We start from the raw sequence: 24407 nt of genomic DNA, 5'->3' as shown, positions 1-24407 counted from the left end.
TTATTCTCATTATTGTTGTTATTATTCCTATTGCTATTATTCCTATTGCTATTATTCCTACGGTTTCATTATTCCTGTTGCTATTATTACTAGTGCTATCATGCCTATTGCTATTATTACTATTCTGATGATACACAGCAGGGGTGGGGGGGGGGGGGGTTAACTGAAGGTCAACGCAGGAGCATCACCCACTCGGCCCCAATCCCCCACCAGCGCCGCCTCGGGTTCAGAGTTTCCAGACGCGGCGGCGGTGGGGAGTGGAGTGGAGTTGATGAGCGGAGCGTTGCGATCGGCCACCCCGGTCCGGCCTGTACCAAGAGCAGCGCGGGGGGGGGGGGTGTGTGGGTGTGAGTGGGTGGGGGTCACAGGTATAACCTAAACACCACAAACCACTCAACGTGACACAGCCAAAGCGACACTGCTTCCGAACACCGGGGCCGTGGCCGTCGCTCTGCGCGTCTGACGGCGAGAGAAAGCCTCGCCTGGTCGGGGCGCCAGAGGGTGCGCCCCCTCCCCGGGAAGGCGGGTTGGTTCAGTCCCCGCTGACCTTGGCCGCCGCCGGGAAAGCAATGGCCGCGCTGCTCACCCTCCGGTCGGCGCTGCCGCCGCCGCCGCTGCTGCTGCTGCTGTCCCGGCGACTGCGGCGCCTGTCGCCGACCGTCCGAGGAGCCGCCAGCGCCGGGCCCAGCGCCGGGCCCAGCCCCCGGCCCCGACCGGGGCTCCTCACCCGCTCTCCCCCGACGAGGACGACGCCGCCGCCGCCGCCGAGCGGCTCCGGGACCCGGATCAGGTGGGTCGCGCTGGGTAGGCCCGGTCCGGCCCGCGGGCCGGAGCCGCAACGTGTGGGCTCTCCGCGCGCGCGCAGACACACACACAACACACACACACACACACACGGGGAGAGAGAACAGGGCTCAGGCGTCAGACACGTGTGTAGAGCCTTAGCCGAGCTGAGACCCCCCCCCATCCTTCCTTCCTTCCTTCCTTCCCACCTCCACGTGGGAATGTCCCAGAGAGACAGACCGGTCTCGAGCCCTTTCTCTTCGACCTTCAGCCTTCACCTCCCCTCTCGACTCTCTCCCCCCTCCTCCCTCCCTCCCTCCCTTCCCTCCCCTCACCCTGACCAATGCTCGGGTCCCGACCCAACTGTACAGCGCCTCGGGACGTCCTCCCGACGTGAAAGGCGCTCTCTAAATGGAATCTTGTTGTTGTTGTTGGATTGGAATGGTCCCTCTCTCTCCCTCTCTCTCTCCCTCCCTCCCTCTCTCTCTCTCTCCCTCCCTCCCTAATTCCGGAAAGCATTTAGGCGCAGGTTGGCGAGAGCCAAGGCTTTGGGGGTGGGGTGGGCGGTACCCCAGAGCGTGCGTTGGGGGTAACCGCTGGGAGTCTAACCAGCTTAAAAAAAACACACGCGCCCTTACTTGCCGTTGGTATTGCCGTCAGGTCAGCTTTCCCGCTGCTCGAATTCAAGATCCTCATCCTCACCTACAAGGCCATTCACGGCCTCGCTCCCTCCTACCTCTCCGACCTACTATCCCCCTACCTACCTGCCCGTACCCTCCGTTCCTCTGGCTCCGGTCTGCTCCACGTCCCCCGCCCTAACCGCCCTACCATCGGTGGCCGGGCCCTCAGCCTCTCAGCCCCGAGGCTCTGGAACTCCATCCCCCAGTGCCTTCGCCGCTTCCTCCCTTTCCTCCTTCAAGGCCGGTCTCAAGACCTTTCTCTTCGACCGTACCTTCAGCTCCCCTCTCGACTCTCTACCCCCTCCTCGCCCCCTCCCTCCCTTCCCTCCCCTCACCCTGACCATTTCCCCCCAATGCTCGGGTCCTGACCCAACTGTACAGCGCCTCGGGACGTCCTCCCGACGTGAAAGGCGCTCTCTCAATGGAATCTTGTTGTTGTTGTCCGGCTAGGACCACCCTCCCCGTTAGGGCTTGGGCTTGCAGGGTAAACGGGAGCTGAGTGGGATGATTCCCTGTCCCTGATGACTGATCTGGCCCTCCCCAAGTCCTGTCGATGCGCCAGGTTGGTTGTGCTGTCATGTGGAGTCCTGCGGCTCAGTGGTTCGAGCACTCGCCTCGCGAGCGAGAGGACCCGGGCAGGGGGTGAAACATTGGGCGAGTTTCCTTACTCCACACACCCGCCTCTGTTTACTTAGCAGTAAGTCGGAACCCAGTTGTTAGTCGATTGGTGGATCGCTTTTCTGAAGGTGATAATAATAATAATCCTTGCATTTGATATAGAGCTTTTCACGTCGGGAGGACGTCCCAAAGCGCTTCACAGAACACACTGTAAAGTGAATTGACCGTATATTTGTGGGCGAACGCGGCCGCCAATTGCGCACAGCAATGTCCCACAAACAGTCATGGATTCAAAATGACCAATTTATTATTGTTTTGTTTTTTTGGAGGGATTATTATTGGGCGTATGGAGTAAGGAAACTTGCCCAAGGTTTCGCCCTGTGCCGGGAATCGAACCCAGATCTCTCACTTGCAAAGCGAGTGCTCTAACCACTGAGCTACAGGACTCCACCTGACCTCCACCTGTGATGATTCCTTCAACAAAAAAATAATAAATTGGTCACTTCAGTCCAGGACTGTTGGCGAAACACTGCTGCGCACAATTGCCTGCTGCGTCTCGCCCACAAAATATACAGTCAATTCGCTTTACAATATATTCTGTGAAGCGCTTTGAGACATTTTGAAGATGTGATAAGGCGCTACATCAAATACAAGGACTATTATTATTATCAGCAGTACCTGGAATACTATGGACCGCCTGTCTCAGGTACTGGACTAACGAGACCACCACAGAGGGCTGGGTTTGGATTCTAATATTCTGTTGCCAGATTTCTCACGTTGGAGCCAGTTCAGCTCCAAGCAGACCCCGCTTATCATCCCTGTTTCTACCCCCCTCAGGAGGATAATCAGAACTGGGAACATAACATTTGGTGAAAGAGAGAAAATCTCTCGTTAAAACGGGAAACACCCTCCAATTTAGGAACACCTAAGGCACCAACAGAGAGACCATTAAAACAAGAGGACAAACTGACCCACTTAGAATAGATGGAAATTGAGGTGTCCGACTAACAACAGCCATAACAAATTGCATTTGTATCATAGCATTATACAACACAGAAGGAAGCCATTTGGCCCATCGTGCCCATGCGGGTCTTTGAAAGCGCTATCCAAATTAATCCCACTCTGCTGCGCTCTCCCCATAGCCTTGCAAGTTTGTCCTCCCCAATTGCGCTTTTCACATCGGGAAGACATCTCAAGATATAAATAGATCTGAATGTCTTTAAAATCAAGAGGAACCTGACTCATTAAAACCGGGAAAAACTTCTTGACAGTAGTTGGAATTTACAATTCAATTTGGCACACCCAGCGGTTAAGGTGAGATTCTCCAGCATCGCATCCAGTGAAGCTGTGAATGGTCTGACTTTGGGACACGTGTTCAGTATTTCGGGTGACAACAACGACAACAGCTTGCGATTATATAGCGCCTCCCTGACGCAGGGCAGCGTCCCAGAGCACTTTGATAATGTGGGAGACCATCAAATGTGGGATAAGCAAAAATGTTCGAGTAATAAAGCCATTAATTTGGGGGACCAAATGACTCATTACCAATGTCTCAACAACAACTTGCATTTATATGGTCCCCCCCCGTGCAGGGAAGCATCTCACAGTGCTCAGACCCGGGGAATAATACATGGTTTGGTATGCTACTGGATCCGGAAGGTCACAGGTTTGGGTTCTTCTCAGGTAGCTGTAAAGTCTGACTCCATTATAATGTGGTGGTTTGGGGCCCATAAAACCCATGAGGAGACTTATAAAATGGCTACCACTGAAGTCACTTCCTATATTGCATTAGCACTACATTCACAAAGCAACACACCTGGTGTTGCCCGCGCAGGATGGGACGGCTGTTGGGTGTTCCCAGCAATCAGTGCCGGAAGTACTCTGCTGATATCGTGTGGGTCCACAGTGAACTCATGGTATAAAAGGACATTCGCTATACAGGGGTGCGTTCAAGGGGATCAGACTGTACGTTGCCAATGTACATATATTGCTTCGAAGAGACACCACATTTCAAGGGCAGATCAACGACACTGCCTTCATGTGATATAAATGCACTTGCATAAAGTATACTTGTATAAAGTGTATTGATCCTGGTGAATGCTTTGTATAGAGGCGTGGGACATCCTCCTGACATGAAAGGTGCAATATAAACGTTGCATTTTGTTTTTGTCCCTTCCCTTTCATTCTTTTCAAGGTTCCTGAATTAATTGAAACAACATCTTGCATGTGTATAGTGCTTTTCAGGTAAGTTAGTGTCTCATAGTGCTTAATAGTGGCGGAGGCTGATCCCAAGCCGGGGTAGGTGACCATAGGCATGATCGAAGAAGAAGGTTTCAGGTGTGATCTGAAAACAGGGAAGAAGGAGGCAAAGTGAAGGGATTAATACACGGATTATTATTAAGGGAGAAGAATTCCAAAGTTTCAGGGCATAGTACCGAGACCTCCAAGGGATGGTTCGATTCCGACGCCAAGCCTGAGCCAGTTCAGCTTCAAGGAGACCCCACTGAGGATAGTCAACTCTCAACTCATATTTAAGACACATCATATTACATTCCAACATTTATTATTTTGAACAATACAGGAATGACTGCAATATTTCTGATGGTAGATTAATTTGGGACGTCTGTTGGAAGGAAAACCCTTCGTTTACCAGACTTGGTTATAGTTATTTCGGGGGTCTGGCCTGGAGAAGATTAAACAGAAAAGTGCACATGGAAAAATGTGTGCTAATTCCTGGTATTAGAAGATTTGGTGCGTGATGGGCAGAGTTAGGAAATCCTCATCTCCAGAAAGAGCGCCCCGGAATATGAAGCTAGGTTTGAAGGTATGGTGAGGAAATGGAGAAGTTATTTTCTCTTATGATGTGATCAACAAAAATGGTTCTGCTTTAAATGGTCGGTGGCAGAGATGTTGAAATGGCCAAGGAAATTATTGAAGAGCCACAGATTTCCAGCGTGTAGATGCTTTCAGTGACACTTCTCGGAAACGTTCTTTTTCCAAAGGGCCTGAGAGGTGGGGGGATGATTATTGAGTTACAACATGAGTTGTACTGTGAGTTGTAACATGTTGATTCCTTTGTTTGTGTTTTGCTGCGTGGACTACAGAACTGTTTCTGCACAACTGCATGTACCTTTTTATGTTTATATTTTTGTTGAGGCTCAGCTGCTTGTATCTGCTGCCTAACAAATGTACTCCACATTCTTCGGCAAGAAACCTTGGGCAAGTTTCCTTACTCCACACAGAGCCTAATAATAATCCCTCCAAAACCAAAAACAATAATTAAATTGGTCATTTTCAATCCATGACTGTTTGTGGGACATCGCTGTGCGCAATTGGCTGCCGCGTTCGCCCACAAATGTACAGTCAATTCACTTTACAGTGTGTTCTGTGAAGTGCTTTGGGATGTCCTCCCGACGTGAAAAGCGCTATATCAAATGCAAGGATTATTATTATTATTATTATTCGTGTCGATATACACGGAAACCCCTTTACAGCGCTCTTCCATATAGTCCCACCTTGTTCGTGTGACACCCAGCTTCAAGCCCTAGAGAATGGCTCGATACCAGGTTATCAGATCGCTGTTCAGTGCTTCGAGACGCTAGATGCAAGTTGTTGTTGCTGGTTTCCACGTAGATGTCGAAGGCACAAGTGGTGTCGTCACCGGTGATCCGACAACTCAGAATTTGGCCATTTTGTTTCATGGCTTGAAGCCACTGAGACATTGGACTCAGTCGACGGGGTACAATGTTCTGATTATAAGGAGGTTTGCGATCTACATTAATGGTGACAATGTTTTTGCGTGGGTATATATGCACGCTAAAGCTATCTTCAACCGTTAACTTTTCCAGATCTCTGAACACCAATGTGGGGCGGTTTGCCCTTGCCGCACAGCAGGATTCATTCACTAAAGATGAGACCGTCCCGTCCATCCGGGCCAAGCAGTCTGAGCACTTTGACTGGGCTTTGAACAAGCTGGACTCTTCTGTTCGACGAACAGGCCGCATCACCAAAACACTGCTGCAGAAGATATTTCATGACACTTGTCGATCAGGTTGGTACCTATTAAGAAGACCAGTTGGTCACTCAAGCCACGAGTATTTGTGGGACACTGCTGTGCGCAATTGGCTGCCCCGTTTCACCCACAAAATATAGAGCTCTATGGAAGGCAAGCACTATAATCCTAATTCCCTGCTTTTTACCCATACCCTTTACATTGTTTATTTTTTCTTTAATATGTATCCAGTTTCTTTTAATGCTTCATACAGCCACCTATGGCTTCAGGTCATTTGATGCCGGCCAACAATCTCCCCCAATAAAATTGGGTCATTCGCGTCCTGTTTCTTTGAGTGACATTGCTGTACACAAGTAGCTGCCACATTTACCTACAAAATAAATACCACTCATACTTTACAGTATATATTGTGAAGTGCTTTAGGATATGTGAAATTTCCCGATGTGAAAGGAGCTATATCAAACATAAGGATTATTTTATAGGGTGTGTGACTGATGGTTTGTGTAATTTAAGAGTGTGTGCGGGGGAGAAAGATATTATCTACTTTAATATAGCCAAGAAACCTGCCATGTCAAATTTAAAAAAAAACAAACTACAGAAACAAGATGTCAGGCATTAGATCAAAATAATTGAATCTATGGATTTGCCACTCAACCTCTACACTAATAACATTACAACACATTTCAACCCTCTTGCCCAGATTAATGCCCAATATTCCAGGGCAATAATCCATCCAGTACTTGTTAATTTAATCACTGACAGTTAACCAGTTTATTTTTCAAAAACAAAAGCAATAAAATTACGTTTCTGTAGCGCCTCTATGGTGGAGGATGCCCGAAGGCGCTGGACAATCAGTGTTTGGGACCCGAGCTGGGGGTCGGGATCAGGAAGGGTGGAAGGCGGGGGTGGGGGGGGGGGGGGGGGGAGGAGAGTGACCGAAGGCATGGTCGAAGAGGAGGGACTTGAGACGGGTCTTGAAGGAGGCAAGGGATGGGGCGAGGCGGAGGTCCGTGGGATGGAGTTCCAGAGGGTGGGGGCAGAGTGGCTGAAGGCCTGCCCGCCAATGGTGGGGCGGGCGAGGCGGGGGAATGTGAAGAAGGTCGGAGCCCGCTGAGGGGAGGGCCACAAAATTTATACACCCCTCAATCCTATCGATATAGATGCCATGTGTCTTGCTGTTCTTGTGCCTCTTGTCATCTGCAACGCTTTGTATATTTCAAAGTATTTATTTGAATGAAAATATTATTTTTCTGTTGACCAGGCCATCCCAGCAGCAATCAAGCTTTGCTCCTGTTACGCAGTTGCGGGTCGTTGCTTCCAGAAGTGCAACTATCGGAAAGGACAGCTTTAGCTCATCGGATCTGGGAGAAGCTGCAGGAGCTCGGTACGAAGACTTACCACGAGAATATTTATTATTCATATCAATATAAAATTGTTTCTGTGAGCAGAATTCTGCATAAATTCGGGAAGGGGAAAGGGGTGGCCGAGGTAAGCATCCATTTTAAAAAGGAGGAATAGTAAGCGAAGGGCAGCAAATCATTTCACCTGAGGTTAGGTGTCACGTTGACGCATAACATTTTTGCACTCTTTGAATGCTGCTGTTAGTATTTGGGGTTAAAAATTCGGACGAAAATGAATTTTCTGAAATATTTACACACAACAAAAGTCCTCCCTTAATTATCTATGTTTAGTCAGCATGAATTCCACTCTTCTGGATCCATCATATTCTACAAGCGTTGAACATCAGTGCGACAAATCCTGAATTGTGATTGTCACAAGTCTGTTCATTATCTCACAAATGTGAAACATGGATGCTGTGAATTTATCCTGTTTTACGGTGTGTGGACAAGTAAGCTAAAACATGACTTCCCTTTCTGTGGCGTGACTGTATCTAAAATGGCAGTAGCTCCAGGCAACTCACTATGTTCATAAACACTTCTGAAGCATTTTTTAAAAATCTGGGTGGCAGATACGTTATATAACGCATCTCTATGGATGCTCAGCCATTGCAGTCTGATGTGTTCTTTGGTCACTTAGGAGCTGCAGAAATGCACTAAACGAGATACATTCTCAGCCCATTGCAAATATTTGTAGCAATTTATATTGATATAAACTACTAACAAGTTTCTGTCTCAGAAATGCTGGGAATGAATTATTTGAATATGCTGAGGTTGATTTATACACAGACAGTGCGCAATTTGGCTGCCGCATTTTACCCACAAATATACAATCAATTCACTTTACAGTCTATTCTGTGAAGCGTTTTGAGACGTCTCGAAGACGTGAAAAGCGCTATATCAAATGCAAGGATTAATATTATTATCGTAAGTAATCAGTGTATTGTTGGAGTCACAGGAGGACTCTGAGCTCAATTCTTCTTGCCTTCAATAACTTGTAGTTAGCAAGTTGAAGGGGACTGCCTTTTTTTAACCATTTATCTTTGAAACCTAGGGGCTGTTTATGATGTCAGCCATTACAATGCTCTGTTGAAAGTCTACCTTCAGAATGAGCACCAGTTTTCACCGACAGAATTTCTGGCGAAAATGGAATCCGCAAATGTGCAACCAAACCGAGTGAGTTATTGAGAGCATGATGACTAAACTTGTAGTGACAAGTTAAGCCCGGGTTCAGGAATTACTGCACACTTAATATATTACATCAAATGTACTTGGATGTGAAGGTTGTGGCCTTCCCTCCATGTTACAGTTCTCTACTGTGACCTCCAGGAAACTTGGCATTGCTGGTTAGTGGGATGTTGGGATTTTACTAAACAAACATTTAGAGTGACTACTCTTGCTATCTAGCAGTCAACATCTGGAAGACAGAAGTCCATAGTTGAGAGTCTAGTTTTGTGATTATTGGCACTGAGAACAAGTGTCAGAATGGGGTGGAGGGGAGTGGATGGACAATCTGCCTCTGGCATTTTTGATGTGATGCATATTAAATATGCTGCTAAATTGCCCCAATATTGTCAACTTGTAGATGCTGTGCTTATAAATGGAAACCCCAGTGATGGGATGTCCTTGTGATGTGAAAGGCTCTGTACAAGTGTGATTTGTTGTTGCTATTTTGTTGTCTGGAGATTCCCAATAACACTGACAAAATGCTTCTGTAAGACACAGCAGTATATTATTGCAAACTCTATATATTTTCACTCAAATCAATTATTTGTTCTCTTTAATGTCCAGGTTACCTTCCAGAGATTGATAGCAGCATATTGCAGTCATGGAGACATTGAAGGTGCAAGGTATGGCTTTTAAAATTATCCAGATCTACAGCGATTAATCTGCCCAGGAAATCGTTTTTTTAAAGTTTGACCTGATTCTCAGAATGTGAAACGATACATAAAAAAACAGAGGATCTTAAAGAGCAACTAAAATGCTATTTTTTAAAATCACTGTTAATCACATTCTAAAAGGATTATGCCTTAAAATTATATGTCAGTAACTAAAGTAACATATAAACACTCAGTCCTTGATCAAATGGAGCTGAGGCTGAAAGAGTGTTCTCAGTGACTTAGATGTGTCTTTGTGCATACAACGCACTTGTTTTCGTAGCTATTTGTGGGATTTCACTGGAGTGCAAACTCTACATTTTCCTACAAAAAAAAGTCTCTACACTTGACATTGAATATCTGTGAAATGCTTTTTGAGATTTTCTGACATCAAAAAGCACTACAAAAATGGAAGTTCTTTCTTACCCTGGTAACTGTTGTCCAGTTCACTTGATCGCTCTTTGAGCCATTTTATTTTTGTGGTTTCTATGAGATTTTCTCCAGCGCCCTGGGATGTCCTCCTGATGTGAAGAGCGCTATACAAATGTAATTTTGTATTGTAATTGTATATTGTATTGTTTATTACCACCTATAAGATTTCTCGTTGTATATTCTATGCCCCTCTGGGTTTAAAGTTGCTGTTCAATTAGTGCAGTTCTGCTTTCACTACAGAGGAATGTTTCCTTGCAGCATGTCATTCAGACATGGTTTGTGTTCAGATGCTTTGCAGATCATTCCTGCATTCAATGCAATTTTATAACTCCTTTTGGTTATTTTCACCAACACATGACCTATTACCTTGTTTAATAATCTAAAATAAAATATTAGGCATAAAATACTGGCTGTGCCTTTTTTGGTGCTTTCTTCCTTCATCACAATGCCCTCTTCCTAAAGGAGAGTTATTCTTAACCTCCGCTCTAAATAAATGCATAGGATTTAGACATGACGGTTTTGCAGATTTTACTACTGAAAATGAAGAAATGGTGATTTAAGGGTACGTGATTAGGAATTCCAGGATGTAACTCAGTGTTAATCTGTGATGTGTATATTTTATTCTGACACCAAAAAAATGCGGTAAATGATCCTGTTAAAATATTGTGGAGAATCAAAATCTTAAAAACGTTGTTCGTTCATTGCTTTTAAAACACAAAGCTGCATAATATTCCCTTTTCTGGGTTGTTTTATGGAGCTGCTCTAAGCTTTCGTTGAAACAAAGTACACATTATCCTCTTTGAGCTGTTGGCAATGCCTTGATACCAAGCTTCTAGTTTAACACTCAAAACAGTTTTCGTGCATCCCAGAGATTGTGAGTTCACGTCCCACGGCTGTATGCCACATAAATGTCATTTCCCCACAGGTTTCATCTTGAAAAGAAACGGAAAATGAATGTTGTGTGGTTTGCCTCTCTGGTCCTTGTCTACAGGGAGCAAGTTGGACAGTTGCACAGGGGCACGGTTCCAACTAGAGAGGAGATGCGTGATCATGAGTAACCTGCAACGGAGAAAACAATTTGCCCTCTTCCCTTCTCCAGTTTTCTCCCCTTCTGTGCTCTTGGTGCAGACTTGTGCTAGGGTACAAGATCACAGATACTGGTTAGATTATCTTCCTCACATGGCTATTCTTCGTCAATATAATCAGGGTCTCCTTGAAGCTGAACTGGCTCCTGGGTGACATGTTTGGCAACAGAATGTCGGAATCAAGTCAGCCTCTGTGGCGGTCTCGATAATTCGGTTCCTGAGCCAGGCATGTCCACAGTACTCCAGGGCACTGCTGATGACAGCACAGCCCAGCCTGGCTCATTGGCAGGACCTGGAAGGGCAGACCAGTCACTGGGGGAGGAAGTCAACCCACTCAGCTCCTGTTAACCCGGCAAGCCAAAACCTAACGGGTTGGGTCCTAGCTGGACAAGCAGCTGGAAAGCAATATTAATGAGTTTTAGCTGGTTAGGCTCGAGCAGTACGCCTGGGTTCCCCAGGCCTTGGCTCGTGCCAACCTGCGCCTAATACTTTCCGGAATTAGCTAAACGGGATGAATCCCTCCACGGAGAGAGGGCGCATACCATTCCAACAATCTATCGCTGGGATTTCCAGGTGTAGGTGGGATGCATAGAAATCTCAGCTTGGTTTGGATACTCTTAAGCATGGCGATGGGTTTCCGCGCAAAAAAAATGAAAAGAATTTATCAGTGAACCCAGATGATTGACAAGATGTGCAACTTCTCGATAGGGGACAGGGGTTAAGCGAGAAACGGTGGAGGAGGTAGGGAGAGAAGGAGATCACAGCTGAGCCTGATCTTGTCCTCACCCGATGTGCACACGTGCCCAATTTGCCAGTAGGGGAAAATCATTATTTTAAAAAAAAAGTTTTTATGCAATCACAACACCTCCAGTCATTCTTTGACTTCATGAAACTGACTGGAATTGACATGTTTCCTGGGCAATTGTCATATAAAATCTGCAAAGTTTGGGGGTCTGAGGTGAGGTATTTTAGCTTCCAGATGCTACGTAATTGCTCTGTGTGCTGCACAAGGAATTGGATGGAGATATATTTGGTATTATACGTTAATTGAGAACAAATTATTTTGTTTCTCAGTAAGATTCTTGGCTTCATGAAGAGCAAAGATCTACCAATTACAGAGGTTGTGTTCAATTCTCTGGTGACTGGACATGCAAAAGCTGGGTAAGTATTTCCTAGGGTAAAATAATGTAAGTGTAATGCAAGCCATTTCTTTATCCTGAGGTGGTGTAATCTTCCTGCCTGAAATGGGCTAGAGCCAAGTGGCCATTCTTTACGAACGATCTTGGGTATTGAATGTCTATCTAACTGTGTAGTGGGGAGGTAGGCATTAAAACTGAGCTCAATCTTATATTTGCAGACTGCGGTATATACACACACAAACATGCACCTCTGAATAGAGAATACTGAATGGAGCAGGAATCCTGGCTGTTTTTTCTCTCTCAACTCAACATCCAAATGTAGTATTCTTATTGTCAATTCAGATGAGATTAGCTAATTTAGCACATGGCAGGCATTCAACCTCCAACACTGTGTTGCTCAGTTTCACACAAGTGGCTTTGCCAATTTAGCCATCGAAAGAGCAACAGGCTGATTATCTAGTCTCACTTTCTAACTGAACTGAAAGGATATGCAACCAAATACACTGCAATGACTTGAGGCAAAAATAAGAGAGACATTACAGGTGTGAAGGCTGAATGGCCTACTTTTTTGATGTAAAATTCTATGATTCAATCACCAATGTAATTTTCTTCTTGTTGTTTAAAAATAAAAGTATGAATAATACTAGGCTGATATAATGTTCTTTGGGAATCATGGTATTCTGGATAATGCAGTCTTCAGTGGGATGGAAGCAATAACTCAATTCAGTGTTTCGGTCGCATTTTATCCGACCTCCCAAATCACTCTTTCAGCGCTTATAATAACGATAATAATAAGTCTTGTGTTTGACATAGCATTTCATCATGCTGCTGAAATGTCTGAATGCACTTCACAGGATTTTTTTACTGTAAAATGTAATAACTGTATATTTTGTGGGCAATTGCAGCAGCCAATTTGCGCACAGCAATGTCTCACAAACAGACATGCAGCGAATGAGCAATTTTATCTGGAGGAGTATTGGTCAGAACACCAGGAGAAATTCCCTTCCCTTCCCAAGCAGTGCCATGGGATCTTTAACTTGCACCTGAACAAGACCAGACGGGACCTTGGTTTAACGTCCCGCTCAATTGATAGCTTTTCCCAACAATGCAGCCTTCCCCCAGCACTGTTTTACAGAGTGGCCGCCTAACACTGTGGGCTGAAAGTCCTGATATAGGGCTTGAACCTGCAACCTTCTGATTTGGAAGCAAGAGTACAGCCAACCGTCGCGATTTGGCACTTTGATAATTTGGTGGTCTCTCTCCCACCTCCCCCCCCCATCTTTATCTCTACAGTGTTCATTAGGAATCCAGTATAATTGGCAGTACATTAGCCCACAATTATACAGTCAATTCACTTTGCAGTATATTCTGTGAGGTGCTTTGAGACATCCAGAAGACGTGATAAGCGCTATATCAAATACACGGATTATTATTGCATTCTCCGCTGAGACATTTTTCTCTCTCCGTTTTGAATTGTAACACTTTCTATTTCAGCGATTTGCAAAGCGCAGAGGGGGTCCTAACTGTGATGGCAGATGCAGGGATTGAGCCTGGGCCAGACACCTATGTTGCCTTGTTGAATGTGTACGCTGACAAGGGAGATATTGACAAAATCAATCAGGTACCCAACTGACCCAACAATTATTCAAACACTGTTATTTTTAGTTTATTGAAAGATTACATCAATGAAAGGAATACTGTTCATGTCAAAAGATTCGATAAGTATACAGGGGAGACTGAATGTTAATGCAGCAGCTTTGTGTGTGAAATGTCCATAGCTTGTCAGTATGTGTGGTGAACACATTTTAGCAATTGATCTTTTTTTTTTCTCGCTTGACTATAATGGGGGAAGGGCGGAGGGAAGGGGAACTGAAATCTGCGATTATTGACCTTTGCTTTGAGTGAAAAACCACATTGATATGTCTGTTGGGCATTTGTGCTTTTGGATATCAAAAGATGGATGGTAACATTGGACTTGTGCTCCTCCACTCACCAAAAATATCTCCAAAATCCAGATCGCACTCCTGTGGTGTAGGAGTGCGGTTCAAAATGCAGTACTCAGAAACTGGATCTATTGCATTGTTTGTTACTTCCTGTTAGTGAAATGTGTACAGATTCCTGAATCGTGAATCCCAAACCAGCAAAGGTTGTTCTGCTCGTCAACCTTTTTTCCCCCCTGATTTGGCCAGCTCTGTGATCTAATTGAGGTTTTTAAAATAATAAAGGGATTCGACAGGTTAGCTAGGGGGAAACTATTTCCTCTGGTGGGGGAAATCTAGAACAAGGGGGCATAGTCTTAAAATTAGAGCTAGGCCATTTAGGAGTGAAATCAGGATGCATTTTTTCACACAAAGGGGAGTGGAAATCTGGAACTCTCTCCCCAAAAGGCTGTGGATGCTGTGGATCCACTCACATTTTCAAGACTGAGGTGGATAGATGTTTGTTAGGTCAGGGTGCTAAGGGATATGGGGCAATGACTGGCAATTGGAGTTGAGGTACAGATCAGCCATGATCTTATAGAATGGCAGAACAGGCTTGAAGGGCTGAATGACCTACACCTGTTCCTATGTTTCTGTTCTCACATTTTAAACGTCGTGTGAGATTTTCAGTCTTTTATACTAGGCATCGTAAGTGACAATACTGTAGTTATTGACTTCTGGGCTGCACTGTGCTGTAAACCCAAGCCCTTTTGGTACTTGAGAAAGAAACAAAGCCATTTCGCACAGGACCCTTTCAGCCAGCAGAGAGGAGCCTAACTTTAATGCCTTCTAAACGTAATACCACAAATGAAATGCAGTTAGTTGTATACATGTAATTTAAGTGAACAGTAGATCTTTTTCCAATGAATATTTGTGATTTTCGTTTAGCACGTTGTTTCAAGTTGCTCAAGGTGTTTTGATGGTGCAACTTTTAGCAGTGCATTCATGCACAAGAGAGAAGAAGAAATGAGATCAGAAGGTGCTAAAGAAAATAAATTGTTGCTTTAGCACTGCCTTAAGATATCTATATTATATATATACACACATACATACATGAAGCATATTTTTAACGTGGTAAATCTTTCCCTTGTTGATAGACACTGGAGAAAGTTGAAAAGACAGATGCCAGCCTGATGGACAGGGATTTGATGCAAATTATCTTCAGCCTGGCCAAGTCTGGCTACCCCCAGTATGTCCAGAATATTGTGGAGCGGATGAGACATGACAGGGGATATATACCAGGCAAGTTCCAAAGCAATACTACGCATATGTAGTGATCAATTGTGATTCTTCTAACCTGACTTAACCTTAAAATACTTGTCTTTGAATTCTGTTTAAACTGTTAAACATTTTCTTTTTTTTCATGTTGTTCAAAAGTCAAAACAAATTTTCTATTTGAGTGGCTTGAGAAGAGTCACCTCAGTTTTATTTTAAATATCCTGACTGAGTCGAGCAAAATATGCCCTTTAGGAGCAATCTCTGCGAGAGTAAGATTCAGTATTTGTGTTTGGAATGAAAAACTCTGCCCCTAAAATTCCTGTGCGGTCTTAAAATTTAAGATTGTGCCATGCTCTCAAATAGTAACTTTTTAGCAATGCATTCAAGCACAGGATAGAAGAAGAAATGAGATCCAAAGGTGCTAAAGAAAATAAATATTTGCTCTGAACTGCCTTAAGTGCAGATTTTCCTTGAATCAAACCTTTGATATAGAATATAGAACTCTCTCTCCTAATATGGTGCCACTCAGTTTTCCTCAAGTGAAACAATGAAAAGGGCAGTGTTGTTCATGTGCAAACTCCTCATTAACTATGTATCTTTGAGGATGGGTTATGCACAAACATTTTGCTTCCAGCCTACTTCCAAGCAGCATTCTGAAGCACGAAGCAGAGAAACTAGGGACATGGCACTACACTCACAATTATCTCATGTTTAATTCCTCACGTAAAACATGGTGCGAGTCTGTAATGCATTATCACCCTAGGTGAGCCATTGGTATATAGTCAAATGAATGCCTTTAAGAGGAAGATTGGTAAGTACATTGGAAGTAAGAGTATATAATGGATATGAAGAAAAGGAAGGGAAATTAACTTAAAAAGGTAAAGAGTTGCGACAGACTAATAAAATAACTAAACTCACTCTCATTTCTTTCAAATCTTTGAGAATGAAACATATGGTTCCAAATTGGAAATTTCTCTTGTATGGGAAATATAAGAAATGGATGTAGACATTTGTCAGTATTAATAGATCAAGTATGGGCATAGTTCAGTGTAGCAAATATTTTGATGTGCAATTATGATGACATATCATTAATAGCATGTGTGACAAGATTGAGTAAACATTGTGAACACTGCAGAATGATTCCCCCCCCCCCCTTCAATATAGATGGATGCCACCCTGATGTCTTGATTCCTTCAAAAAAATAATAATAAATTGGTCACTTCAATCCACGACTGTTTGTGGAAAACTGCTGGGCGCAATTGGCTGCCGCGTTTCACCCTCAAAACATACAGTCGATTGACTTCACCGTATATCCTGTGAAGCGCTTTGAGACGTCTTGAAGGCGTCATAAGGTGCTTATATCGAATGCAAGGATTATTATTATTATGTCTTGGCTCATTTTTATAATGCATTCTTTGTTTTTTCAGACGCGATGAATCTGTGTCTCAGCCTGATCACCCATGGGTTGGAAGACACAGCTTTCCAGGTGCTGAAAACCTTTCCCACATTTCAAACGGATTCCCAGAATGGTGATTCCTTCAGTCTTGGTAACTTCTTTATCCGACACTGCATTAACTCAGACAAGGTAAGAAAAGACGAGCCTGCCGTCCGAACCCCATTGAACAATACACTGTAAATATTTGTCAGATTAAAAATGTTGCCTGTAGTTTGAGACAAACTTGTTGAGTTGCACTTATTGTTTGCACTCTATAGCCGTTGGACAAGGTGCAGCAGTTCTGTGAGGGGTTGAAGGAGGCGAACCTACATTTGGCCCCTTTCCAGTTCGCTCTTCACTGCGCTTTGGAGGCTAAGAAGACTGGTATGAATCTTAACTAAAAATTACTTACAGTTCAGTAATTCATAAAGAGCTTTGTCCTTTGCTGAAGTGCTTTCCAGAGGTTGGATTTCTGTAATGTGTAAATTCATGGAACTTGCTTGTTGCCAATGGTAACTCCTGGACATATTGATGAAGAACAGCCAAATTGTGTGAGTTACCTGGGTTTGGGGTGGGGGGGGGGGGGGGAGGAATGATGATGCCTATAAAATTGAGCAAATGAAAGTAGTATTGCATTGTGCTACTTTCTTTGTTTGTTCAAAAGCTTGTTTAGTTGAATATAAAACAATCAAAGTCCTTCTTTAATCAGGGAGATTATCACCCACAAAGTATACAGTTCACTTTAGAGTGTATTTCTTTGAAGGGCTTTGAGACATCTCAAAGACGCGATAAGGCACTAGATCAAACGCAAGCACTATTATTATTACTATTATAATACCGCAGAGTTGACTATCTGCCCAATTGTGGATAAGGAAATTGTGCAGATAATTGGCCATCATGCAATATACAAATCGGCAACAATAGCAACCAAAAAATATACCATCAGGAGTTATGCTGTCAATATTGTACTATACAGTCTATTTTTCTTTGCCACTTTCTTTTCAATTGTTTCACTCTCCCTGACATTTTTTTCCAATCTCTGGTTCTGTGTTCGAGTCTCTCACCCTCTTTCATCTGACTTTTACCTCTGTCTCTGTTTCTCTGACTCTCTCTGCTCTACTTCAACCCCGCGCTGCAAGGTGTTGAAGAAACACTGGCCTAGAAACTACACGTGCAATTTGTGCATGCATGCAATTGGGTTTTGTTATTGCAGCCTTACAACCACTTTCCTGTGAGGATTAATGCACACGCTGATGATTAGTTGGCATGCTGATACACCACATTTTACTGTTGATACAGTTTGATTTTTTTATCAAACAGAGCAAAGTCAACAGAAAGTGTTGTGTATTGAACAGAATTAGGTGTCAGTCCTGCCCAATTGCTAGCACTCTTGATACTAAATCAGAAGGTTGTGGGTTCAAGCCCCACATCGGGCCTTTGAATTTGCAGTCAAAGCTGACACCAATGCAGTGCGAGGGATATGTGTTGCATTGTTGGATGTGCCATTTTCAGATGAGACGTTAAAACAAGGTCTCATCTGCCTGTTCGACGAAAAGATAAGGGAGTTTCTCCCGCTGTCCTGACTAAAAATCCCTCAAATAAAATAAAATCATTCACTTCATGGCTGTATGTGGGGCATTGCCATACACAAATTGGCTGCTGTGTTTGCCTACAAATACACAGTCACTACACTTCACAGTAGAATCCTGTGAAGCGCTTTAAGACATTTCAACGATATGATAAGGCACTATCGAATGCAAGGATTAAAATAACTCATGTGCCACGGAGTGGTTATCATGTTCCCCAAATATACTGTTGTGACTCACCAATGCCAAAACTTTTCCTTTATCCGGAAAATAAAATTGATCATTCACTTCACGGCTGTTTGTGGGAATTTGTTGTGCCAAATTGGCTGCTGCATTCGTCTATAAGCTACATAGTCATTCCACTACACAGTATATCCTGCAAATCGCATTGCGTTATCTTCTGGTGTGGAAGGCATTAAATCAAATGCAAGGATTATTATTATGGTCTTACCTGCACTTGAACAATTTAAATGTTAAGTACCCTAGATCTTGGGAGTAGGGTTTAGTTTGCCTTCTATGTAATTATATGATGATGGAGCTTGGCATGTTTAAATAATTTTCTTTTGTGTCTCTAGGAATATCAATTGAGCTCATGAAGATTATCCAGAAGGAAAACCTACCTATTCGGCCTCATTATTTCTGGCCTCTACTTGCAGCGCATCAGAAAGAAAAAAATGTGCAAGGTTTGTGGCTATTTTAGGCTTTTTTCATTCAGTTGGGTATTTGGATTGAAGCCTGCAATTGAAGCTATATAATCAATTATTGTGGGGTCCTGTAGCTCAGTGGTTAGAGCACTTGCCTCGCAAGCGAGAAACCTGGGTTCGATTCCTGGGAGCGCAAAACTTTGGGCAAGTTTCCTTACTCCACTCGCCTGATGATAATAACAAGAAAAAGAAACAATATTAAATTGGTCGCTTCAATCCACGACTGTTTGTGGGGACGCTGCTGTGCGCAATTGGCTGCTGCGTTTCGCCCACAAATATACAGTCAATTCGCTTTACAGTATATTCTGTGAAACGCTTTGAGACGTCTAAAAGTCCTGAAAAAGCGCTATATCAAATGAAAGCATTATTATTATAATGCATAAAGTAATAAGTATGGATCGTACACAACACCAGCACCAAGAAATTGCAATTACATTGTACCTGTCATGCAGGAGAACAAGTGCAGAGATGGGGTGGGAAGGTGATTGAAGGCACAAGCAAAGAGAAGGATTTTGGGAAGGGTTTTGAAAGCTGGGTGGAAAGGAGGGAATGCAACGGGATTTTTGTAAGAGTTCCAGAGAGTGGCGGGGTGAGGGGGCAGGAGGGGAAGATGCCTAACTATGTGCCGGTGGAAGATTATTGAATCACTTAATGGACCCTCAACTGCGCGAGAAACATGCATGATCTTCATTGCTTGTACGTACAGGTACAGTGCAATGCACTATCTGCTGTGTCCTGGGGGACTTGTGAACGTTACCAAATTCGAACCATTCAAAAAGTAGTTCAAAGAGCAACTGGGTGCATGTCTGTAAAGAGGCAGGGATTGGAGGCATATGGCGGGTAGATGAGATGGCCTTGTGGGGCTCAATGACCTTTTCCTCTTGCTGAATTTGCTTCATCTTAGTGTCCGTTCTAAGCCTGCTGACACACCTTTCAGTGTGGATCCTGTCTACCAATGCACTTTATGCACCGTAATCGTCTCCAATGGTTTTGCCACCATTGAACCGTAACAATTTGAAAGGGAATCAACTTCAATACAAAATTACATTTGTATAGCGCCTTTCACGTCAGGAGGACATTTGAAGAGGAGTATAAAAGTGTTGTGAAAGAGGAGAGGATTAGTGCAGTTGGCTTCCAATGGAGGAGTTGGCACCTTCTAGGCTGTGAGGGGCAAAATGGCCTCTTGTACTTTTAATTTCTAGGATTGTATGATTTTTTTTTTCCCCCGCAGTGAAGGCAATTGCTGCAATGTCAGCGGCTGCGCAGAAGTTTACTGCACCATATGTTGGCACTAAGTCTCCTAAAACCTTCCGTCTTTTTTTTTTTTACCCCTCCCGATTTTTGGCATGTCACCAAACAACTCCTGAGTTGGTCAAAAAAATGTTTAGATCATTTTCTCTTTCGTTTTGTCACCCAAATTTGGGGGCTTTTCTGCATTTGGCTTGGCTTGGAGTAAATATTATGAAGTGTATCGCCTGTCTCGTCCTAGACACTGAACGTCAGGCAAAGAAAACGTGAAAGGTTGTTGCTTCTAGCTCTTTGTTATTTAATTTAACTGTCACTTCTTTTCCGCAACTGCTTTTTACTGCCGTTAGTAGCAGGCACATCCGATCGAATTCTTGTCAGAATTATGAAGTAGAAAAAAAAGGAAAAGCAGCACTTTGCTGTGAACATTTGACAAATCAGAGAAAATTTACTTCACTTTTTTTTAACTGGGTGGGGGGGAAAGCAACGACTAAATCGTGCTTGATGTTAAATAGGAGGAAAATATGAAGGGAATTACCAAATGTCAAAAAAATTCTGGTTTCTGGTCGTTCCGACTTATATGTTCACTGGAAATGCTGCCTTTCTTTCTTCAAGTTTATAATTCTGACACAAGGGATAAGAACAGGATCTGCTTCGAACGGTGAAAGTGTGTTCGGGGAAAGAAATGTCATTGAAATAAAACAGAGCTGGAAGCAAAGAACGTTAAATGTTTCCCTCTTCTTGACATGCAGAATCTGTGTGTAGGAATGGGCTGCATTGTGCTTCAAGACACAGAGTTTAGACCATTATAATGACATAGCTGTGTTGAAGCTTCATTGCGAAAAACTGGGAATTCTTCCATTTGTTTTTTGATTCGGTAGCCAGTGCTTCGTAATAACTGCAGAAGCAGATTTCCAAACGATCTAAATTGTAAGACTGAATTTACAAATTGCATTGTCTTCCTTTTTCTTAAAACTTTCCAAAAGTATTTTCCAACAAAAACAGTTGCCACACTTGGTAAATTCTGCAAAGCACTTTGAGGAGTTTTGGCCCGATAAGGCATCATAAAAAATGCAAATTCTTTTTCTTTGTTTCTTTCTTGGTTGAGATTTTTTTTGCCTTTTTTTTTGGCTCGTTTCCCCACATATTGCTCCAGAAGTACGAGAATATGCTGTTTCATATTCTTGCCGCAACAGTTTGGAAGTGCAAGGTGCTTCTATAAACAAGATATTAGCCTGATTTACTTTGCAGATTAGTTCGGCCATTGTTTCAAGAATTTTCCAGACATGAAAATTGCCTGGATCTTTTGCACGCACGTTATGAGGCCATAAAGTACTTCTGGAGCAATATGTGGGGAAACGAGCCAAAAAAAAAGGCAAAAAAAATCTCAACCAAGAAAGAAACAAAGAAAAAGAATTTGCATTTTTTATGATGCCTTATCGGGCCAAAACTCCTCAAAGTGCTTTGCAGAATTTACCAAGTGTGGCAACTGCTTTTGTTGGAAAATACTTTTGGAAGGTTTTAAAAAAAAGGAAGACAATGCAATTTGTAAATTCAGTGGAGTCCTGTAGCTCAGTGGTTAGAGCACTCGCTTTGCAAGTGAGAGATCCGAGTTCAATTCCAGGCAGGGCGAAACCTTGGGCAAGTTTCCTTACTCCACACGCCTAATAATAATCCCTCCAAAAAACAAAAACAATAATTAAATTGGCCATTTTCAATCTACGACTGTTTGTGGGACATTGCTGTGCGCAATTGGCTGCCGCGTTCGCCCACAAATATACAGTCAATTCACTTTACAGTGTGTTCTGTGAAGCGCTTTGGGACGTCCTCCCGACGTGAAAAGCGCTATATCAAATGCAAGGATTATTATTATTATTATTATTATTATAAAGTAAATGTCTGGATTGAATATTTCTTGAAATATGCTGTAAATCAGGAAATATTTATACTGGAGTCCTGTAGTGGTTAGCACGCTCACCTCACAAGCGAGAGGACCTGGGTTCGAATCCCGGCAGGGCAAAACGTTGCCTCTGTTTACCTAGCAGTAAGTAGGAAGCCGGTTGTTAGTCGATTGGCAGATTGCTTTTCTGGGGGTAAATAAATAAGTAAATAATTTGGTCACTCAATGCACGACTGTTTGTGGGACACTGCTGTGCGCAACTCAAACCCCAGGATTCATGGTTTGTAAATGCTTGAGCTAATTTGTAGTTTGAAAACCTATGAAAAATGTGCTTAAATGTGCTGTTTGCCAACAAAATACAAAGTCACAACACTTTACAATAAATCCTGTGAAGCACTTTCAGGTATTATGACGACATGATAAGGCACTATATCGAATGCAAGGATTATTTTATAGAGACCCTTGTTGGAACAGATGTTTTCTTTCCTCTTCCACTTGGGTACTTTATATATTATAAAGCTGTTCTTTTCTCGTGTTCATTTTGTCCCCGTTTCTCTAAAAATAGTGTCTGAATCCATATTACCTTATTGCACTGCATTCCCAATGCACTGTGCCACTAACAGCCCCATTCTGCAAGACCACGCTGCTGGTGTTAGCATTGAGTATAAAAATCATTTTAGTCAGTTCATACATATGTACATAATTTGCACGTGCCAGTATGAAATGTTTAGTGGGAGCAAAACTACCCCCAGCTTGCAATGAGCTGTAATGTAATTCAGTTTAAATACAGGCTAAGTGCTGTATGATTTTTTTAATATGAAAAACACATTAGCTGCATACAAGATGTCTCCAAATGTTTTTTGTATTTCTGTAGCTGTTTGGTTAGAATGCAGCTGAAAGATGCTGGCAAAACATCTTGCAAATTAAGTCCGTTGTCTTTCTAGAGTGCTGAGGTGTCTCAATTTTGGAGATTGTGTTTTTTAATCGTATTCCAAGCTTCAATCTGGTATTTCTGCATTTGTTCCTAGTCTGTCGGTGTTGTTTGGATACCCCATGGCTATTCCTTCTGTGTGAATTGGTCACTCCTTGACATAATTTCCCTTCACTTGGTTGGCCTTTGAGTAATGAGTACTTTGATCTGTTGTGATTCAAAAGATATGCAGGGTTCCTGGTACCTGCTAGCCACCGTGTGAAGGCTCAAACCTGCTCTTATCAGCTGCCCTTTAGAAGAGACGTTAAACTGAGCTCCTGTCTGCCCATTCGTTGGATGTTAATGATGCCATGACATTATTTGAAAATGAATAAAGGTTGTCCTCACCAGCAACCCCTCAGATAAAATTGGTCATTCACTTTGTGGCTGTTTGTGGGATATTGTACAAATTGGCTGTAATGTTCACCTACAAGTGCACTTAAGCAGTAAAAAAATACATCCTATGAAGCACTTTGAGACATTTTGACAGTGATAAGGCACTGAATCAAATGCAAGGTTGATAAATAAATTCTGTGTGTGTGTATGTGTATGTGAGAGAGGGGTGGTGGTAAGCAGGGTCTCATTGGGGCAGAGTTGGCTCCAGGATGATATACCTGACAATTCAATAGGTCAAACAAGTAGATTTTCTGTAGTGGTCTCTGTAATCCTGTCCTGCACCAGGTAGGTCCACAGTACTTTTGATGATGGTCCAACCAGATTCCTAACCTGAACAGTGGTCCATAGGACAAACAATGGGAAACTTGTGAGTGTTTGCAATATCAATGTAGTTTTAACTGGGTTAATGTACAGGGCTATTTAACCAGCTAAAGCTACATTTGGGGTTCTAAAACTTTTCAAATGTTTGCCGGCATCCAGCTAAACACTTAACATTAGGCAAGCGTGGTGCACCAGAGAATGACTGTGCACTTCATAACATACAAACGAAAACGCTATATACAGTATATGGATGAACGAGGCCGGAGAGGAGAGCATTAGAAAAGGTTAGAATGTGTGTTGGAGGTTGGCAGTGAGATCAGGGCAGAGGTACGTGATGTCCCATAGGTGAAGAAAGGTGATATTGATCAAGTACTGGATATTGGGTTTGAAAGCAAGCTGAGGGTCAAACAAAATACCAAGGTTGCACGTGGGTTCTATGAGGTGGAGTGAGCAATTGGGGTGGTTGATGGAGTCAGACACCAGAAATCATACTACAAACAAATTGTTCTGAACAGTCTGAGCGTTATTTGTGGGCAAATGGGTGGCAAGTGCACGATGATCAGTAGAACCTGTTTGTGTTAAATATGTTGTGGTAAATGACAATTCATAAATGGGAGAATTATAATTGAC

General features: G+C 43.1%; 1 protein-coding gene across 1 annotated transcript in view; it reads left to right on the top strand.

Moving 5' to 3' along the window:
* The first annotated feature begins 565 nt into the window (after positions 1-565).
* The window catches only part of lrpprc (leucine-rich pentatricopeptide repeat containing), an 84683-nt gene continuing 60841 nt past the window's right edge, over positions 566-24407 (top strand). Inside the window, exons 1-11 of the mRNA XM_007896847.2 lie at positions 566-790; positions 5930-6132; positions 7355-7477; positions 8545-8666; positions 9282-9340; positions 11959-12045; positions 13518-13644; positions 15100-15244; positions 16648-16805; positions 16934-17039; positions 18817-18924. Coding sequence (XP_007895038.2) covers positions 570-790; positions 5930-6132; positions 7355-7477; positions 8545-8666; positions 9282-9340; positions 11959-12045; positions 13518-13644; positions 15100-15244; positions 16648-16805; positions 16934-17039; positions 18817-18924 — 1459 coding nt within the window. The 5' untranslated portion in view covers positions 566-569. The remainder of the gene's footprint in view (positions 791-5929; positions 6133-7354; positions 7478-8544; positions 8667-9281; positions 9341-11958; positions 12046-13517; positions 13645-15099; positions 15245-16647; positions 16806-16933; positions 17040-18816; positions 18925-24407) is intronic.

Source organism: Callorhinchus milii, unplaced genomic scaffold, assembly GCF_018977255.1.
Source record: "Callorhinchus milii isolate IMCB2004 unplaced genomic scaffold, IMCB_Cmil_1.0 Scaffold3, whole genome shotgun sequence".
Classification (NCBI taxonomy): domain Eukaryota; kingdom Metazoa; phylum Chordata; class Chondrichthyes; order Chimaeriformes; family Callorhinchidae; genus Callorhinchus; species Callorhinchus milii.
Note: the sequence above shows the minus strand (reverse complement) of the source record. Positions and strands in the feature narration are given on the sequence as shown.